Here is a 21,745-nt window from a genome sequence, read left to right on the forward strand (position 1 = left end):
TCTGCTCAGTTTCTGTCAGTTTTGCCTGTTGTAGCATCTGGAAGTGATGAGCTATGCTGCTGTATTTTATATATATGAGAAGGGCTTCAAGAGTTGAATGTGCTTTCCTTTATTCATTTGAAAAGTGATGTTGTCAGTAAGATTATCAAGTAGTTTGATATCCAGCTAAATAATTAGATATCATGAATCACTTTAGTCCAATCCGTGTTTCTGACTGTATTTGTCTTGATGTTTAATATGCAGCTTTACATTTCTCCATGTGGTACATTTTGTGCCAATAGTTTTTGATGGTGTAACTTTATTTTCAATCAATTTGTGAATGTAGAAGCATCTTTTAGGATTCCCTTCTCCATTGAAACCACAATTTAAAAGTGTTTGATTCAAGCTGTTTTAAAAACAAATAATAAAGGTTGTAACTCTTTCTGTCACCGGTGTAGTGTTTTTCATGTCAGGTATTCAGAAATGACCTCTGGATGAGTAGAATGATAACAAACTTGAAACTGAAATTCTAATTGTGGGTCATAAACTCACACAGCAAACACTAAAATCAGTATTTGCTGAGTGGACTTAAACAGTGATGTACACAAGTATGATTTGTGTCAAGGTGTGAAGTACTCATCAGAGGAGACAGAAACAAACCAGCCATGAAATCAACCCTTAAGCTAATACGAGGCTAGTGAGGAGAGGCTGGAGGATAGGTCTGACATGATCCCTGTACCTGATGCTGCTCAGAAGCCTGGACATGTATTTATCAGAGCTAGAGGAGAAAATTAATACTACTGTCATATCTGAATTAATAATGTTATGGCATCAAACAGAGTTAGATTGGAGGGGTGGGAAGCAAATCTAAATCTTCTCATTATATGGTTTGTGCCTTGTCTGAAAACAAGTCTGGGGGGTTTCTGGAAGCAGCTAACATGTTGGCTAGGAAGGCTGAGGCTGCAGTGAAGGCAGGGACTTTCAGTTAGCTGTGAGAAAGTTCTAGCAAACTGTCAGACAGCTCAAGAAGAAAAGTAGGGGCTTGGCTCAGGCTGTACTCAGCAGGACTCCTAACTCAGACCTGGGATATTGTTGTTTTTATTTGATTAAACATATAAGGGAACTCTTGAATCCAACAGACACGTCTTCTGATGAGGAGGATAAAGATCAAGGGGAAGTCTCACCTACAGTACAGCTTGGTAGAGGTTGCTGAGGTAGTCAAAAACATCCTCAGTGGCAGGGCAACAGGTGTGGATGAGTTTTGCTCTGAGACAATAAACACTTTGGAAACACCTCCAAAATGTTGTGTGGAGGTCTTGGACAGTGCCTGTGGAGTGAGTAAGCTGAGCCAAGCTACCATTGGTGGCATTAACAAAAATGTGAGTGAGCATATTTTTCAAAATGTCAAACTACTGTGTCACAGTAAACTGATCCAACTGGATCTGGGTTCCAGGTTTTTGAGACCCCATTTGACTATGGTGTTTAATAATATACTGACTAAAAAACATCACCAAATACTGAATACTCTCAAATTTAGCTCTATCTGAATTATGAAGATAAAGACATTGAGAATGAAAACCTCTTTAGTGCTAAAAAATTCAGAAAACATCAAATTTAAACATTAAAATTACAAATTCAAAAACAGTGCTCCCATTTCTCACAGCAACATTGAGTTACTTTTGGTCACATGCTGTGAATACCTCTGACAGGATTTTGCTGCAGGGTACTTGACCGGATAACAAGAATAAGGAAACACTGCCATATGTCATCCTCGGGTCACACACAAACACACACACACACACACACACACACACACACACACACACACACACACACACACACACACACACACACACACACGTGTATACAAACACAAAGAGAGAGCAGGTGGATTACCTCAGTGCTGCTTAACACATGGCCGAGATGCCGTTCGCTTTGACTGACAAGAGCTGAGGAGGAAAAAACAGCCATCATCACAATGACGGTAAGGTCACTTTCTGAAAGCTGTTCTATATATCTGTAAGCAACAATTATAACTACTAAATGTCCACTTATTGTTGTAGTTTCCCATGATTCTCTGCTTTAAGGGACTCTGTCTGAAGACCAGATAGAATACATAATACAGTATCATGACCCCTGTTCACTGTGATTATTGTAAACTGCAGATTGCTGAGGTGACTCTTTCCTTTCATGTTATTGTTTATTGTAACCCAAATGCACAGATTCTACTTTATTCCCAAACGACCTTAATGTTTCCTGATTGAAAATGTGTTCTTTGGGTTTACATATAACGGCATTGTGTTGCTGAAACCTAGACCATAAACCAGAGCAGGTTGTAGAAGCCTTACAGTCAGGGATTGTCAGGTAAATCCCAGCGAGGAAGCTACTTGAGAGGCTAAACTGCTTAAGCCTGCATCTCCTGCCGATACAGTACCAGTGTTTTAAATTCAGTGGCTTGACACTATCGATAACTAGGATAGAAATATATTTGTTCATAAAGTCCATTTTATAACTGTGTGAACCTAATGTATGTCAATGCTCACAGCACATTGAGAAGATTTATGCCACATATTGTTTAACACTAAAAATGCCAAGGGGGTCATTTTGACTGTTTTCACATTTCACATGACATCTCATGTAACTTTGTTTAATTAAAGATTACAGAGCTGACTCCTGCATCAGATTGATACATTTTCACGCATATGCCTCTTGGTTGGTTGGCTACTACTATTGAAGAGTATAAAGAAATTTGTAAGGTTTTTGAATTGAAACTGAGAAAAATAGACAACTCTATTTTGGCATTTATGGCAAATAGAAGCAAAAAGAGAAAGATGACTGCTGAGGAAGCCTGACAGTTGTCCAGGAATTGGACAACGCAGACCGGGGATCTATCTGAATAGGAAGCTGAAGTGACTCGCTGAGGAATGTTTCATATAAATAGATGTATATTTTCATAAATATATAGTATATCCTTAAACAATGAACACATCATTCTCTATATTGGGTATTTATCATAACAGATAATACAATTCGGAATCTGACAGTCAAAATGACCTCTTGTGGCCTTTCTAAATGGAATTGTGGTTCTTCTAGTGCAGGGGTGTCAAACATGCGGCCCGCGGGCCAAAACCGGCCCGCCAGAGGTTACAATCCGGCCCGCAGAATGACTTTGCAAAGTGAAAAAACTACAGAGAAGACATTAACTGCCATTTTTCAATAAAAGTAACTACTATTTCAAATTTATCCTCTGGGGTTTGCATAAAATCATTGTGCTGCGGGGGGTCCATAATAGTCATCTTTACCTTCTTCATTATCATAATCTCTCTGTTCTTTTGCAGTAAACATTACACTCTGTGTCAGGTGAATGGATAACCTGTGTGTTTGGTGTGTTCGCAGCAGGTTTAAGGGCTTTAAGAGTAAAATATTTGGCCCCACTATGAGACTCATCATGGCAATAAATACAACAGCTGTTTTTGTAGAAAGATAATTCATTAAATGTGAACATTTTCAGAATTTACCTCTACTTTTTTTGCACTAAAACAAAGGGAAACATTCAGAGTTGTTGTTACTTATAGGTCATTATGTTATGATTTTACTGGTCCAGCCCACTTCAGATCAACTTGGGCTGTATGTGGCCCCTGAACTGTAATGAGTTTGACGCCCCTGTTCTAGTGTTAACTCTGAAAACAAAGCATGAAACATTGAAACAGTCTGCAGAAATAACAAATAACTACAAATACAAATGAATAAACAGAACAATGTTTGATTGCATTTATATCAAAAAGCAAGAAAAAAAAAAAACACTTACAAGTGGTCACTGTTGTAAGAAGCTGCTAAATCAAATAATCAACTCAACCCAACTCATTTTTATTTGAGCACCTTTCCTAAATTCAAGCATGCAGCCCAAAGTGCTTCACAAAAAACCCCCACAGAGAGACAGAAACAAAAGAAGCAGGTAAAATGAGACTACGGTAAAACAAGAAAGTGATATGAAATACTTGAAGTGAAAAATAAAACCGTTACAACAAAAATCAATTCAGATAAATACCTGAAAAATAAAATAAAATAACAGAAAATAAGATACAATAAAAAAAATGATTCTAACACAATGGTAGTAATGGTAATAATGTAGTCCAAGGCTCAAAATAAATTAATCCAATTTAAAAGCCAAGTTAAAATGTATGTCTTGAGTTTACTTTAAAAGAAAATGTGACAGTAATGTTCATTCCTTAATACCAACATTGATTAGCTCCAGAAAAAGAGGCCTGCAGCACTAAAAAACCACATTTACTCATCAAAAAACATTTCATTATCAATATTCATTGTAAGCAAATCCTTGTACATCATCTCACTTGCTAAAGCATATTCTTATTTTAATATTACTAGACTAGACTTTATAGTTACTAGACTGTGTTTTAGCTCTAAAGAGAATGCATCAATGCACTGTTGCCCAGAGCAAATTTTCCTCTTGGATCATCAAGCATATTTAATGTATATATATAAAAATGACTTTCAACAATATCGTGGCAAGTATTAAAAAACTGGTTTAGTGTTCCTATAGTTGCATACAAAAAACTCAAACTGTGAAAGAATCAAGAGCACTCAGGGAGCCCATGAACTGTCTAAATAAATAAATAAATAAATAAATAAATAAATAGATAAATGAATGAATGAATGAATGAATGAATGAATAAATAAACAAACACTGGGATACATTCAAACTTAGCTCTATCTGATGCATGCTGCACTGTAAAAAATGTCCGTAGAAATAACAGAAAAACACTGTTAAATCCCAACATTAAAAAACCGTAAAGGGAATTACAGCAAAACATTGTTTTCTTTACAGTGTAATTTAGTAATTTTTTAAACTAAATATAACTGTAAATTTAACATGAAAATGCTGTTTTTAAAACATAAATTCGTTGTTAAAATTACTTATTGATGTTATATTGACACATAAATACTGTATTGCAAAAAACAATGCAATGTATATTAAATAACAGTAAAATTGTGTTAAAATTACAATTAAATCCTGTAGACTTAAAACATGCATGGTTTCCAAAATGCTACAAGGAAGACTGCCTATTAGCCACTAAAAAAAAAAGGCAAATGGGGGTTGTAGAAATTAAGAATGAACATTTCATGATTACACACACACACACACACACACACACACACAGACACACACACACACACACACACACACACACATATATATAGCGCAAAGAATTAAAAATGATAAATTTAACAACAGAAATAACCTGCACGTGCTGGGTTCGAACACTCATCCCCTGCCTCCCAGCCGGATACTCTTCCTATTGCGCTATAGGCTCGCTGCGTGCGAAATGAACAACAAGCAAAGGTAGGCTTGTACATGCAATCACTAAAGATAGATTATGTAAGTATAATACAGCTTAAATGTATTTAGAACAAACAGAGATGAAACCTTTGTAAATGTGCTCTTTTCTGCTGGCTTGGAAGAATGTCCGTCATGTTTTCACGTTATACATCTAAGGAGGTGTGGCCAAGGCTATCTGTATCAGGGGTGCAAATAGACAACGATAATCTCAAGGTAAGTAAACAATGCTATTTTTGTGCATGATAATTTATTTCACAAAGACTAGTGTAGCCCATGGTTTTCTGGAGATCAGTGAGTCGTGCGCGTGCGTGGCGATGTGAGGTCACACGCATCGCAGTGCCTTATGGTCTCACACACTGGTCCCTTGGAGTAGTTCGGCAGCGCAGCCAGTGAAACGTTCCTGTCGTCAAAGTTAGAAGGTAATTTAGTCAAACTATCAGCCTCTCGTTCTGTTAAGTCAGAGTTTAAGGTAGCTGTTATTTCTGTCTTAATTTTATTTTACACTCATTGATAAGCAGACAACCATCACTGCTGGTTGATTTGCTGTTGGCTGCTAGCAGCTAATTGCTATTTGGCCTGTTTCAAGCTCCCCATGCAACGAATAGCTACCTGTTTCGAGCTCCCCTTGCCATGATTCGTTGTCGTTTTTGCGGGAGAACCTTGCAAACGTTGAAGGGTTATGTGTTGCATTGTAGGATTCATAGAAACGAACCACGCTGTGTGTTCAGGTGTGAGAGTGCAAATTGCAGGCAGACATTTTGCACGTATGCATCATTTAAGTGTCACTTTTATCGGAAGCACAATGTCCCAGCACCGTCTGTTACTGCTAACACAGCCATTATATCAACTTTTGTGTGCGCCATGCCACTTTGCTCACACCGATTCCAGACCGTGCAGGAACTTCTTGTACACTTAAAAAAACATTTAGTGGAGGGAAGATCTGTTAAGTGTCCAGTGGCAGGTTGTCAAAGCACATTTGCTGTGAAGTCATCATTTACAGCGCACTTGTCCAGGAAACATCCACACTGTTCAGTGAATAACATAAATGATCTTTACAGAGAAATCACACCGCAGTCCTCTGCCACGGCTTGTGAAGAGGTTTCGCAGACGGTGGATGGTGCAGCTGAAGTACCAGTAAGTACTGAACCAACACAGATTTCCGATGAAACCTTTCTTAGGAGTGTTTGCCTGTTCTATCTAAAACTGCAAGGACAGCTCCTGCTTCCAGATTCAACGATACAGGTAATCGTTGAAGAGATGCAAAATCTACATGATTTAGGACTTGATTACGCTTTAAGCAAATTACACTCCCTCATGAAAGATGAGTTAAATCTAACTGATGATGTAATGGGGAAAGTCTCTGATTGTATTAAGGATTCTGATCTGTTCTCTTCATCTCATAAAGGCCCGTTGAGAACAGCCTACACAAGAGCTCAGACATTCAAACGCATGTTTAAATATGTAGAGCCCAAAGTAGTAAGATTAGGATATGATGATAATATGAGACAAAGAAATGCTTATTACATACCTGTGAAGCAAACACTGACTAACTTACTAGAATCACAATTTTGGAAAAATTCTGTGTTGCAACAGACTACTGACACAGATGCATGCGTTCTTAGTGACACTTGTGACGGACAGGCCTACAAGTCCAATCCATTCTTCATTGCAAACCCAGGAGCCCTGCAGCTTATTTTGTACCAAGACGCATTTGAAGTAGTCAATCCTCTCGGCTCAGCAAAAAAGACACACAAAGTTCTCGCTGTTTATCTTTCTGTTGCAAATTTGCCAGTTCATTTGCGATCCAACACAGATCACATGTCCCTAGTCTTGTTGTGTAGAGAGAACGATCTAAAAAAGTTTGGATGTGCTAAAGTATTTGCTAACATGATATCTGATTTGAAAGATTTGGCAGAAAATGGAATTACTGTAGGAGGGGAAACAGTCCGTGGGGCTTTGTACTGTATAGCGGGGGATAATTTAGGGTCACATGGTATTGGAGGCTTTAACGAAAACTTCACGTCTCGTTATTTTTGCAGGTACTGTGAGGTAACCAGAGACGAATTTAAGAAGGAACCCAATCTTTGCGGCCAGCAACGAACTGCTGATACCTATGACGCTGCTGTCGCCTCTCTGTCTGAGGAGAGCAGAGAAGTCAAAGGAATAAAACTGAGGTCAGTTTTCAATGATGTCCCAAACTTTCATGTATGCCAACCTGGTCTCCCACCATGCTTAGGCCATGACATTTTTGAGGGCGTGTTGTCCTATGACCTTGGTCTGTACTTGAATTATTTCATCAAGACAAAGAAATGGTTCACATATACCCTTTTGAACAGGCGAATCAAACAATTCCAGTTCAAAGGTTCAGATGCTCTCTCCAAGCCATGCACTGTCCCATCTGGTACACTCAAACTCTCTGGTAATGCGGTTCAGAATTGGAATTTTTTGAGGTTGCTACCTGTTCTAATTGGCGACAAGGTGCAAAATGCTGATGATGACGTGTGGCAGTTGACTCTCCTCCTCAAAGATATTGTTGACCTAGTTTGTGCACAAAAGATTTCACTGCCACAGATAGCGTACCTTGAAATCATAATCCAGGAGTATCTGGATTCAAGGGCGTGTTTGTTTCCTCATAGTACTCTCAAACCAAAACACCATTACATGAGACATTATCCCTCACTAATCCTGAAATTTGGACCCCTCATTCGTCTATGGACGATGCGTTTTGAAAGCAAACACAGCTATTTCAAGCGATGTGCCAGGCATTTGAAAAACTTTAAGAACATTTGCCTAACTCTTTCTGAAAGGCATCAGATGTTTCAAGCATATGTCTCAGCAGGACCAGGATGTAGTGAGCTTCTGCTAATTAAAAATGGTTGTGCTTTCATTCCCAACCTTTACAGCGACACAGTCAATCATGCTGTTAGTGAATACGGATTTTCAGAAAAAGATACAGTTGTCTCGACAGAAATTCAGTACAGAGGTACAGCATACAAGAAGGGGGATTTTTTGGTCTTGAATGAGTCTATGGAATTTGGCGAGATTGTCATCATTTTAACTAAGGATAATGCTGTGTATTTTCTTATGGATTTACACAAATCAGACTGTCTTCCCAAATATCACCTGTACGCCATTACACAACAAAGTACAGAAATGAAGTGTGTTAACATTAACGACTTGTTAGATTTTTACCCATTGACCTCATACATCATTGATGGACACAGAGTCATCCCACTGAAACACAGCATTTTGTCAAAGTGATTTGGTCAGAAATGGTGGCTAGAATGATGAGTCTGAAGTATTTCAAGATTTTCACAGACTAGTTTGGGCCTAATTCATATTGAAGTTAGAGTTGTGCCTAATATGAATGCAATGTTCTGAAGTAAATGTAGTAAATCAGCTACATATTGTAAATATTTCCTTATGATTTAAATACAGATGTCTGAATCATTTCTACGCTCTGCCATCACGGAGGCCTTGCCTGACCTTCCAGACGTAGCAAAGGATATCCTGCAAGAAACTCTTCAATCTCTAGGTGTAGAGACCCATGATGACTTTCAGTTTGTTAAGGAAGAAGATTTGTTGTCAGCCTTGAGGCCCATACAAGCCCGGAAGCTGGTTGCTGCGTGGGGTCTAAAATGTAAGTCTAACATGGTTGTTTAAGATGGTCACACCCCTCCATTTAGAAACCCAACTGTTCCGACAATAGACTTCCATTATTCAGAATGGCGGGGTTTCCTTTTTCACACACACACACACACACACACACACACACACACACACACACACACACACACACACACACACACACACACACACACACACTAGTGTTGGTATTTTTCTTCTGCATGTACACCTCTTCTATGATATTTTTACCAGTTTGTTCAGTCTGGAAAGTAATTTCTGCGCCGTGTGTGTAGCCAGAGAGAGCCGGGGACAAGTCTACATTTAGACAACCCCCCATTCCGAATCTCTCTCTCTCTCTCTCTCTCTCTCTCTCTCTCTCTCTCTCTCTCTCTCTCTCTCCACACGGCGCAGATATTATTTTCCAGACTGAACAAACTGGTAAAAATATCATAGAAGAGGTGTACATGCAGAAGAAAAATATCAACACTAGTGTATGCATGAAAAAGGAAACCCTGCCATTCCGAAGTACGAAAGTCTATTGTCGGAACAGTGGGGTTTCTAAATGGAGACCTGTCCCCGTTTAAGATGTGATCAGTTATCAACATTGCTATTTAGTTAAATTAAAATGTAAAAACATCCATGTTATGTCTGTTTTGTGTATGTGTGCTTTTAAAGGTCCCTTCCAAGAAAGTGGTTCTTCAAGCCTTACTGCCTCACCAGGACCTTCCCCTTCCATGGTGTCTCTGTCGCCAATTTCAACGTCATCATCCAGCAGTCAGAGCCCAAGAGGCAGTCTTCCAGACTCATTCATGATACCATGGGGACAGTTCCCAGAGGCTTTGACACAGGATTTGGAGAGAGGAAGGCGTCCAAAACCAAGTATGAGGAAAGAGATGGTCAGAATTGTGGTCCGCGAAATGATGAAAGCAGCCACCTCATTAAGTAAGAAGAATGCTACTGATGTGGCTAGGCAATTAGTGTCAAAATACCCCAAGTCACTCCAAGATGTCATTGAGGGCGACATAATTGGCACAGGGTACAGCTCCCTCGTGAAACAAATTCAAAATCGGATCGAAAATGTGAAAAGACCTACAACACCAAAAATTCAAAAAAGAAAATCACACTACTCTGACACCGACGAAGTCCCCCCTGAAAAACGGGCAGCGATTCAAGACACCTATGGGTGCATCCGTTGGCATGTCAAGTTTCTGCCCCTTGGGGAAACGCCCGAAAGCCAGCAGCAGAAGAAAGAGGAGCTAAAAAATCTGTTCAGCCAGAATGAACAAAGCCCAGGTCCTTTGAAAATGCTGATGAAGTCCACATTCTACAGCCAGCGACAAGACGTGAACCAAGGGAAAGACATGAAGTACCTCCTGGAAAACTGGCCATATTGGTTTCATGAAAATGGCATGAATGTTCACTTTAACGAGCTCACTGGAGTTGCCCTGAAGGAAACCTTCTTGAAAAATGTGGAACAGAAGGGGGAAAGGCTCTTGAACTTCATGAAGACAGTTGCTGTCAACAAATCCAAAAGATTCTATCAAGCTGCAACAAAGCTACAGATGATGATGGGAGAACACCCAGGCAATACACAGGTCACAGAGATGGTGCTGCTTCTTCTGGCTTATTTTGACGAGAGAGATGATGTGATGTTCCATTACGTGGAGGACACTTGCCTGGCTGGCGAAGTGGTCATGGACCGAGTTCCCTTGACTCCCACAATTGTTGTATGTGGTAAGTTAACCTCACTCACCTGAGTTGAAGAGGAAAGGCTTACACATACAGTAGATGCTGTCTGGGAATAATGGATTCACACCTCTTTTTTCTGTTGGTGTGGGTTTTTTCATACATACTTGTTTTCACGCTTGACACACGAGTTAGTGACTGACATGTGAAAATGTAAACTTGATTTCTGGATTATTTTTAATTTTCCTTTTTTTCCCCCTTTTTTTTAAGGACAATCCTGCTATTCCTCCAGAAGGATGATGCTGAGTGTGGATCACGTCATCGTGAATGAGAACATCTCTTCCTTCATCTCGTCCTTGTGCATGCTGTTTGGGTCTTATTACTGCTTCAACATCCATTACCCAACTGCACTTGCATCCACCCTGGAGTTCCTACAGAGGTAAGTAGTTTTCTACAAGGTGGCGGTATTCATCATACAAAATACAGTGGTCATAGTACACTAATGCAAATACCTTGGGGGCAAAGGGTGTTTTGATGCAGGTTTCCTTTGTTGACTAATGGAGACGGTTGTATCATGTATAAGTGATATGTGTTCCCTCTGTATTCCTAGCTGTTTCTTCTCCATTAATCCAGAGAAGGGGACGAAAGTGGAGCGAACAAATGCAAAGCGCTTGCATGTCAATCCAAGAGTCATTACGTTGATTCAGGACCTCTCCGACCACGAATGGCGTTCCGATTAAAAAGGTACTAGTGCTAGTGCAACTATTGTCTTTGATTATTGACTGACTTTACAAATGAAATTAATGAGACAGTGGGAACGGTAACTGTACTGTTGCTATTGTCCTGTGCAAGGCACTGTTCCATGATGCTACGCATTGTCACGAAACAGGCACTGCCGCCATCCTGAGACAGCCAGGTATTGTCCAGGGGTGCTAGGCACAGTGCCTGACTGTGCAGGACAGACAGTGCCTGGCTGTCTCGGCACATTGCCTAGTGTCCCAGGACAGTGCCTGACTGGCACTGGGACAGTCCATGGGACTGCAGCAACCATACAGAAGTTATTTTTCCCACTGCTACTGATTAATGGAGACTTGTGTGTGTGTTCTCTATTCCCCAGGTGTTCCTCTGAGTGACCACAGCGGTTCATGTTTCCCTAAATGTTCTTCAGGGTGTTCTTCTACATGTTCCCGCCCATGATTGGAGAGCCACTTAAAAAGGTGCGTGTGCTAGTGCTAGTGCTACTGTTTACTTTGATTATTGACTGACTTAAAGGGAAACTTCGGTTTATTTCAACCTGTCTCCTATCTTCATGAATTTGCTTCGTGTGACTAGTGACGTGTAAATAATAGTTGTCATGTTAGCCATCATCTAGATACAGCCGGGACGCTGCTACTAGCTTCAGACCGGTTGAAATGAAAGTGAACGGACACAGGCAAAGTTTGTCCACTAAACAAGCTTGTTTTACACTAAAACCGCCACACATAGTTAGAAAATGTCAGAACATATAGAAATGGCATGTAAATGTGCGATGTTAGCTTACCTGTTACCCAATGCAGCTTTCATCCAACTTTCATCCACACGAGTAGAGGTAATTAGCTCAAACATGTAAACAAAGACGTCTTAAAACGGGTAAGCTAACACACACTTTTCCATGTAGTTTCTATATAATCTCTGACATTTATACTAACGATGTGAGGTGGTTTTAGTGGAAAAAAGTTTGTTTAGTGGACTAACTTTGCCCATGAAAGTATGTCCGTTCACTTTCTTTTCAACCGGTCTGAAGCTGGTAGCAGCGTCCCGGCTGTATCTAGACAACGGCTAACATGACAACTAATATTTACACCTCACTAGTCACGCGAAGCGAATTCATGACTATAGGAGACAGGTTGAAATAAACCGAAGTTTCCCTTTAACAAATGAAACTAATCGGAGTTCATGTATGCGTTTCTTTCTCTTCTCTATTCCCCAGGTGTTCCTTTGAGTGACCACAGCAGTCCATGTTTCCCTAAATGCTCTTCAGAGTGTTCTTCGAGATGTTCCCGCCCATGATTGGCGAGCCACTTAAAAAGGTGCGTGTGCTAGTGGTAGTGCTTCTGTTGTCTTTGATTGTTGACTGACTTAACAAATGAAACTAATGGGAGTTCGTGTATGTGTGTCTTTCTCTCCTCTATTCCCATAGTTGTTCCTTTGAGTGACCAAAATACGGGGCTGATAGTAAGGCAAGACTTCTAACTTCTAGATGTTCCCGCCCATGATTGGCGAGCAATTTAAAAAGGTGTGTGTGCTAGTGCTAGTGCTACTGTTGTCTTTCATTATTGACTGACTTAACAAATGAAACTAATGGAGTTCAATTATGTGTTTCTTTCTCTTCTCTATTCCCATAGTTGTTCCTTTGAGTGACCACAGTGCTCATATCTCCATTGTTTTTACAAAAATAAATTTGTATTCTTCTGAATCATTCATTGACTAACGAGTGGTTTGTTACAGCCTATCTTTAACTTAACATTTAGAAGTAATTTAAAGCGCTGCTGATAAGAAGAAAACTGTAATACATGTGTACATGTCCCGTTGGTTTTACGGATAAAAACTGGCAGCTGTGGTTGCCAGAATAATCCTGTTAAAAATACAGTACATACTATATGTAAACATTACAGAACAACTTGTAAATTTTACATTCTAAAACTGCTTATTTTACATGTCCCGTTGTTTTTACGGATAAAAACTGGCAGCTGTGGTTGCCAGAATAATCCTGTTAAAAATACAGTACATACCGTATTAAACATTGCGGAACAACTTGTAAATTTTACGTCCTAAAACTGCTTATTTTACATTGAATCCTGGTGAAATGTTCATGAAATCATTGTTTATTATACATTGAATATCCGTAAAATTAACAGTTATGTATTGATTATTGTACATTGCATACCTGTAAAATTTACATTTAGTTATCATTAATTGTACATGGAATCCCAGTAAAATGTACAAGTTGTACCGTAATGCTGTTTACATTTGACTGTATTTTTAACAGTATTATTCTGGCAACCACAGCTGCCAGTATTTTTCCGTAAAAACAACGGATTTTTTTTTACAGTGTGTAACTGAAGATGAAGTTCTAAGCCGACACCAGGTGGCAGCACTGTCCCATGTTACTCTCATTAAAAATCTATCTCCCAGTCCAACTCCTCATGCTGCCACTCACCAAGAGGATAATTAGTTATTATCCATCATCAGGAGATACGTTTGGATTAGTCAATATAATCCTTGAATTATAATCCGGATTATGTCTGGGTGGCTTCATTTAATTTTGTTCTTCTTTATGTAAGACCTTTCAAAAGATGGTTTCATTTATGAGCACATGAAATACAGAGAATATTGCACATCACTTCAAAGTGTTGTTTTGACATCAGATGTTCCTGCTTAAACTTGATGATGTGCTGACTTTAAATCCCAGTATGAGTAGCAGTAATATTTCTCTGTTGTGTATCATAAGGAAAAATTTCTTCAGACTGATAAAAGCATTAGAAATTAAATCAAACAAAGCTATAACTTCAAAGTTAACGTGAATATGCTGTATATTTCCTTCAGCATGTTCATTTTTTATTTATTACCATCCTTCTTTTGAGTTGCAAGTCTTCCCAGGTTATCTTTTGAACATTGTGTTATGTTTCTATTGAAATTGTGTTGCTAACAGAAGTGTCTGTTCTGCTCTTGGGTATACATTGCAGGGTTTTCAGGCTCTCACCATGTGGCAGAAATTGCAGCTATACTACCAAGGGCTTCTGGGAAATGGAGGCGAGTCTTTAGTGTTACTTAATCTGTACAATAACTCACATATTTCAGTAATTTCTGATGAGATATTTTGATGCAGAACTTTGCTTGATCTTTGCTTTGTTCCTCTGTGTAGACAAGAGGACAGACAGTTGGCCTCTGGTCCACTCTCCTGTGCCTGTGGCTTCTATCTTCCTGTGCTACCTGTTCATTATCTGGGTGGGACCAAAGCTGATGGCCAAAAGGCAGCCCGTCAACCTCAAACCTGTGTTGATAGTTTACAACTTTGCCATGGTCTGCCTGTCAGCATACATGTTCTATGAGGTAATACTTTACTGTGAGTGGAAACTTCTTGAAGGATGTACAAAGTTGAGAAGCTTATTTTGCAGAAATGTGATGGCAGTATAAGATTGCTGAAGGCAAAAGGAAGTTTGTTTGAACATCTGTAACTTTAAGCAGCTGTTAACATGCAGAATGGATATACATTAACTATATCCTAAAAAAAACAACACAAAGTAAACACACCAGGAGAGTTTTTTTTATTTGTTTGTATGTTTTAAGAAGAGGTGTTATATTAGATACATGAGTGATAATGTATGGTTAGCAGGTTGTTATGGGAAAAAGAATCCCAGATAGTGTGAGACAAGACATGTGAAGCGGAGGGGTCTTGACCACCCCGAACGCTCCATATGTACTAGATATCTGTAAACACTGTCTGTGTTAATACAAGGGGATACTATATCACTGGTGTGTTTATAGTTTGATTCTGCTTTAAAAAAAAATGTTATTCCATGTGTAATCTTCATCTTCAAAATAGGACAACACGTCCCTGTCATGACTGAGCTGAGAAAAAAAAAAGGCCAAATTAAAACAAGTTCTCTCTGTCCAGTTCACAGCCTCGTCCTGGTTGGCGCGATACAGTCTCCTGTGCCAGCCTGTGGACTACAGTGACAGCCCGCTGGCCATGAGGGTAAATCTTTCATTACGTCAGAAGTACATTTAATGCTATCTTTTTGGATTAAGCTCAACTCTAGAATTATTCTGTAGCATACAGAGGCTTTGGTGAAATGACCTTCAAATGTTCTTAAAATGTACTTCACAAAATATCTATGTGTATCTGAAATTGCAGTTTAAATGTATGAAACTTGTTATTTAGTATTGAGTATTTAGAATACATAAAAAAATGCACAACAATGACAAATCAGTATATAAAAAGTTCAGATATGAATTTTTGTGGGTTGACTGATAAAGCATTTTTCCTCCTGTTTGACAGATGGCCAAAGTGTGCTGGTGGTTCTACTTCTCTAAAGTCATAGAGCTCAGTGACACTGTGAGTATGAGAGGAGGGAAATTTAGAGTTTCATTTGAATAGAGCTAGTTTGTTACTTACAACTCAGAATGTATTCTCAAATCCCCAAATACACATAGTTACAGAAATTTGTTCTCCAGCATGCTCACCTGCATGTGTTTCAGTAAATGCTAAACACATACAGCTGCAAGATATTGCAATAAGCCTCTGTGTGTGTGTGTGTTTATGTGTGTGTGTGTGTGTGTGTGTGTGTGTGTGTGTTTGCTTCAGATGTTTTTCATTCTGAGGAAGAAGAACAGTCAGCTGACCTTCCTCCATATTTACCATCACGCCACTATGATCTTCAACTGGTGGGCCGGGGTTAAATATGTGGCTGGTGGCCAGTGTGAGTGCGTGCCAACACACCCTCAGAATACCCCCAATGAAAAAGAAGACAAACTGCTCGACTCATGTGTATTCAGAAAAGTAGATGATATAAAAATCTCATCCTCTGTATCCGTCCACAGCTTTCCTGATTGGTCAGATTAACTCCCTGGTCCATGTGGTCATGTATCTGTACTACGGCCTCGCAGCTTTTGGACCGGGAATGACGAAATACCTCTGGTGGAAACGCTACCTCACAACTCTGCAGCTGGTCAGTATGCGTTGATATACTTTGTGTGTGTGCCATTATTCCTATCTACTTTGCCTCTGCTTTCCTTTCTTCTTTCTTTTTCATTTTCTCATGGTCCTACCTCTGATATTCTGAGTTTTGTCTCCATAAATGAACCATTTTGCTTCATAATGTGGCAACATGTCAACATCTCTGTGGGGAAAATGAGGCAGGTGAACAATATGCATCTTGCAATTAAAACCATCAATTATCACTACTGCCGGCCTTTTTACCTGCAGAGAAAAGACGACAACAATCAAACAATTCAATTCAAACGATCTTGAAATGATCTTGTTTTGAGTTGTAATTTTAGAATTACAGAATTAGAATTGCTTTAAGTAAATGCATTTTATTGGAGAATCTATCAGAAAACAGCTCCATTGATAAAAGAAAGAAAGAAAGAAAAGTTGTTTTTTTAAGTGTGGGTTACAGTTTTCAGGCACTGTTTCTTCTAAATCAGATTCAAATATACATCCTCAAACTACATGCACACAATGAAACACCTACTTTTGAGCATTGTTTGCTTATCCTAAAAAACAACATGACTGAATATTAGTATATCCAGCTAACTATGAGAAGACATTATATCTCAAGATGCTCAAATTAAACTTTGGAATCTTATTTCAAGTACAAGATGGTCTTAAACCTAGAGAAGTGCTGCTATAATACAACTCAAATTAAGGTGAATATATCTCAAATTAAGAAGTTGACATGAAATGTATTAGTGCAAAAATCTTTGAGTGAAAAAATACTAATTGTTGCTTATCCTGAGAAACTAAGCTTCAAAGTACTGGTAAAATCTTGCTTACAATAAGTTTTCCCTGCTAATTTTAAGATCACAGTTTTCTAAATATTATGTCTTATTTTAAAAAATCTTACCAAGCCAATTTTCACTTGTTCTATTGGCAGACTTTGTTGCTTATTTCACCTTTTTTTCTTGTTTTTGGAGCTGCATTTTTTTCCAGTGTAACATTGTTGACATAAAACATGGTTGGGTGTATGACCTATACTGCAGCCAGTCAGTAGGAGGAGCTCTATGTTGTTATGCTGCTCCTCTGGTAAACTGCCATATTGTTTTGTTTTTGGTCTACAGAGGAGAACTGATGTTTCTTAAGCAGCATTTAGAGAGTCAGGTCCCTAGTTGGTGAACATATAACTGTTTGCATGGGTATGTGAAACTGTGCTGTTGTCTTTGTTTCAACACATTAACCATCCTTTCCAACTGAAATCAGTTTGCATGTGTCCAAAATACCCAGAACCACAAAAAAGCTTGTTTGGAGAAGTTCAACCTCCTCCAAAATGAGGCCACCTGCTCGCTTCCTCATTGTCCTTGTTGGCTGTTTTAATAACTAGCAGACTTAGCCGCACTGATGCTCCTCAGCTAACTACTGGACCATCTGTTTTCTACTCACTGATGAGGAGACATGCGTCCTGTAGGGTTTTTTCTCTCTGTGTGGCTTCAACATATATAGGTCAGTATGGTGACTGGCTGCCATTATGTAACAATAACTGTGCTGACCCCAGAGTTGACCCCCCCCAGCCTTTATTAACAGTTGGCTTCACAGTTTACTGAACTGAGGCTGAAACTGGGGAGTTAATTGAGGAGATTGGAGATTTCTTTGTGTGTTTAAGGAGGTTTTCTTTTGTGTGTTTATGAGAGGTAATTATAATTTTACACTGAAAGAAGAGGTGTTTGTGCGGAGTGGGAAACTTGGATGAGCATCGTTCATTGTGTCCATTCATACACATAATCCCAGCCTGTTAGCCACAATAAACGTATGGATATAGACCAGACTACAATAACCTATATTGGCGGTTACATATTGACCTATTGTAACAGTTGTCTTAGTAGAAATGTCTTATATTAACTAAACATGACTAGATTTATGCAGACCTATATTTCTGTTCAGATTTCTGCTTGCATGAATTAGCAATCAAACCTCACATTCATCAGTTCATGTTTAAGAGTTTTCAGACTTGATTATCTGTTCAAAGATACTGAAAAACAAGGGCCACTTTGTAGATGTGAGACACTGGAAGACCTGCTACAACCTGAAAGACTGACAGATAGTTTGCCATTGTTGGAAATGTAGGCGATTATATTTAAGTAGAACATAGTGCAAGATGCATTCAGAAATTTGAAAAGGGCAATAACAGATCCTTCTCAAAACATACTTCTATCGTCTGTTTAGCCTTTTCTGAATTTACTTGAATTTACCTGGATGTATTCAATATCAAAATTATTATTTCTTAAGAATTTGATGTCTTTCAGAATATTTTATAACTCAATCTGTGCTTCTCCTTGTAGTTTCACGACCTTTTGTCGCCTCTGTAAAGCACTTTGCAATTTGGATTTCAGGTTTTTCATAAATAATGGCCTCTATTATTGTTTACTGTGGGAGAGTTTGACCTCGGGATGCTCAGAGGAGACTCATTTCTTCGTCCTTTCAATGAAAATTTAAACTATGACTAACCAAATAGTCTGAAAATAAGAACAAGCTTGGTAAATAGTCAACATTTAGAACAATTTATTTAACCCTCCTGTTACCCTCAAATGTACTAACATCTTTTATCCTTAGGGTTAATTTGACCCCAGCAATTTAAACCTCCAGAAACTGATTGTTACCCAGGTTTATGTGTCAGGTACTTTATGTTTCTTTGTTGACTACCTAAACAGACTTTAAATAAAATATATTTCAAGCATAAACACAATTTAAAGTATTTAGAAGGACTTTATTTGTAAAACAGAACATCAAACTGCTGTGAGTTTGTCATGCTCTCGTCAGCCCTGCCTTGTTTCTATGTTATCAAAATGTATGACACAGGACATCATTGAATGTCTTTAGAGACATGGTGGCTGGAAATCGATCCCAGCTCCTGCAGTCACATGCAGAATTGTCCTTGCTTATAGTCGCCTCAATATCAGTAGCATTAACCCAAGTTAGAGGAGGATGGCTGCACTACAGCTTCCACACATATGACATTTCAGATCTAGAATTTTAAGAAAAACTAGTATTAGAATATTGTTTAAAAGACTAGTAACTCTGGTGAGGTCTTGCAAGAATGACATCAAGTTGTTTAGTTGACTAAACGTAACATCCCTACTTTGAAAATTCTGCATTTTATAGTACATGCTCTGCAGCAAACAACTGTGACTAATGTATAAAGAAACATGATGTATCTAAAGTGACTGAGAAAAGGACAATAATTGAAAAGATGATGTACACTGTTGTTTTCATAGTTGAGCATTATGTTTTGAATTTAGCTAACATTTTTGTTCATCTGATGAAATGTGTGTCTGTCTGCTCTGATAATTTGGTTTGATCTCTCTCTTGTTTCTCCTGTCTGTGTCTGTCTGTCTGTCTGTCTGTGTCTCCCAGATCCAGTTTTTCATTGTAACCATCCACACCACCTACAACTTGTTTGCTGACTGTGACTTCCCTGACTCCATGAACGTGGTGGTGCTGGCCTACTCACTCAGCCTCATTGCGCTCTTCAGTAACTTCTACTACCACAGCTACCTCGCCAAAAAGAAAGACAAGAAGACATAGACATAGAGAGAGACAGAGGGAGACCAATCAGGTGCATATAACATGCACACAGAAGGAGAGAAAAGAGCTGACATGAAAGGATTTAAAAACAGAAAGGTGGTGCGCAGAAGACAAAGGAGAGACAACAGAGGAGATTAAAAAAAACAACGTTTGTTTGTTATGTTAATTTTTGATGGTAATTGCAGTTTGATTTTATACGAACAAAAACATTACCATATGAAAACCTTTACGATGACATCTGAAAATAATACAGTGCATTAATGTTTATAATAAATGAGATTTGTCACCATTTTTAAGTCTCCAGAATCATATATTTGCCGTTAATACTCAGATTTACTATAATCATTTATCTGTTCTGGTCATTCAGCACGCACAAAGCCCCCTCTCAAAAAAAAAAACCACTCAGCACACATTAACCCTTGTTTCATCAGCCCCTTCCCCCAGCTGCTAATAGATGAGACCCTCTAATCACCACTGAGTCGCTTTATTCTTATCTGTCACCCATTGGTTGGCAGGAACCGCCAATCAAAAGTAGGCTACCATTAGCTTTGTGTCCTCCACAGTCCTTCTTTTCCTCCTCCTTCATATCAGGGTCCCCCCTCCCCAGTTTCTAAAATTTAATCCATCTTACCAACTGGGAAACCCCAGCCCACTGCGAGCCCCCTCAGCTCCATCTGTCATGATGTTTAAATGTAACTGCCCAAAACATGCTCCCCCTTGTGGACACAAATGAAAGAGCCCTTAAAATGTGAATTACTCATATCTGCTTCCCATGCATTTTGTTCCCCCCCTGCTGGCGTCACTTATTCTCATTCTGTTCACCATCCATGTCTCTGCTTTTATCTCAGGCAGCACATTGGTTTGGACTGTCCTCTGTTCCTCACTCAGCAGGGGCCAGACAAAGAATAACAGATCACCACATGAAAAAGCACTTTGAAGGGAATAAATCAATGTTTAAGAGGCAACTATTCATGCTACTTCTTTCAATATCCATCTGCACAATGGGGCAACTTTACAAAGTTCAAACAATCAGCCCTCAACATCTGACTTTATCCAAAAACACAAAAGAACAAGTTAAAAAGAAAACAGGAGCCAGCGTGTTTGCAAAAATGTTGTTTTTTAAAAAGTAGATAGTCTGCACTTTTTAGTGTTTTGTGCTCATACTACATTCAATCTTTGATATACACATACATACAGTGAAGGACACTAATTACATCAGCATTCACACGGATTCATTAACTGTTGGTTTTGACTTTAGATGCAATTTGGTGTTCAGTAACTTGCCCAAGAGGAGCTGGAGATCAAACCAACCTTTCAATTATAGGTTGACCCTACAGCCTGCTTGCAGACTGTGACCCTTCCTTCCATTGACAATATATTACCAGGGACAGTGAGCCTTTAACTCCTTGTTAAAATGCCACCTCAGGGTGCTGACATATAGCACTGATGGGAATAATGGTGGATGCAGGGGCGGTTCTGGGGAGGGGCCAACAGGGGTCAGTGCCCCTGTAAAACTGAACCTGGACCCCCCTGTGCCCCCCCCCCTCCACACCAAAATAATATTATACAATAAAAAAGCTTCAGTATCGTGCCAATGTTACAGGCGGAACACGTGTGTGGCACTTGGTTCCAGTCCCTTAGAGCGCTAAGGGACTCATGTTGAGTGTAAACAGCCAAACAGCTGCTGTCAGTCTGCATGTTGATCTAGTACACAGTAGTCTATATGTCTAGTATATAGGGATGCACTGATGTTTTGCCAGTTTGTTCTCAGCCGGTCCTCGCCCTTCTCAATCTCTTTTGTCAGGGTTGAATGT

The 21,745-nt window shown here is 39.1% G+C and overlaps 2 protein-coding genes across 4 annotated transcripts; both read left to right on the plus strand.

Moving 5' to 3' along the window:
• The first annotated feature begins 1,285 nt into the window (after positions 1–1,285).
• elovl8a (ELOVL fatty acid elongase 8a) lies at positions 1,286–20,222 on the plus strand. The gene is made up of 8 exons (XM_034704049.1): positions 1,286–1,358; positions 14,377–14,443; positions 14,556–14,743; positions 15,309–15,389; positions 15,693–15,749; positions 15,999–16,113; positions 16,235–16,362; positions 19,761–20,222. Exons 2-8 carry the CDS (start codon positions 14,395–14,397, stop codon positions 19,929–19,931), a joined length of 789 nt encoding a protein of 262 aa, XP_034559940.1. The 5' UTR covers positions 1,286–1,358; positions 14,377–14,394; the 3' UTR covers positions 19,932–20,222.
• LOC117827434 lies at positions 5,337–13,111 on the plus strand. 3 transcript variants are annotated; one of them, XM_034704047.1, is made up of 11 exons: positions 5,337–5,551; positions 6,397–6,472; positions 7,378–7,512; positions 8,777–8,978; positions 9,641–10,699; positions 10,922–11,090; positions 11,262–11,395; positions 11,769–11,868; positions 12,621–12,720; positions 12,831–12,926; positions 13,036–13,111. In XM_034704047.1, exons 4-7 carry the CDS (start codon positions 8,777–8,779, stop codon positions 11,389–11,391), a joined length of 1,560 nt encoding a protein of 519 aa, XP_034559938.1. In that variant the 5' UTR covers positions 5,337–5,551; positions 6,397–6,472; positions 7,378–7,512; the 3' UTR covers positions 11,392–11,395; positions 11,769–11,868; positions 12,621–12,720; positions 12,831–12,926; positions 13,036–13,111. The 3 variants fall into 3 exon arrangements, with proteins under 3 accessions (XP_034559938.1, XP_034559939.1, XP_034559937.1); XM_034704048.1 differs by lacking the exon at positions 5,337–5,551 and adding an exon at positions 5,562–5,757 and having other exon boundaries at positions 11,285–11,395; XM_034704046.1 differs by lacking the exon at positions 5,337–5,551 and adding an exon at positions 5,564–5,757.
• Positions 20,223–21,745: the final 1,523 nt, after the last annotated feature.

This window comes from Notolabrus celidotus, chromosome 15 (assembly GCF_009762535.1).
Source record: "Notolabrus celidotus isolate fNotCel1 chromosome 15, fNotCel1.pri, whole genome shotgun sequence".
In the NCBI taxonomy this organism is placed as follows: Eukaryota; Metazoa; Chordata; class Actinopteri; order Labriformes; family Labridae; genus Notolabrus; species Notolabrus celidotus.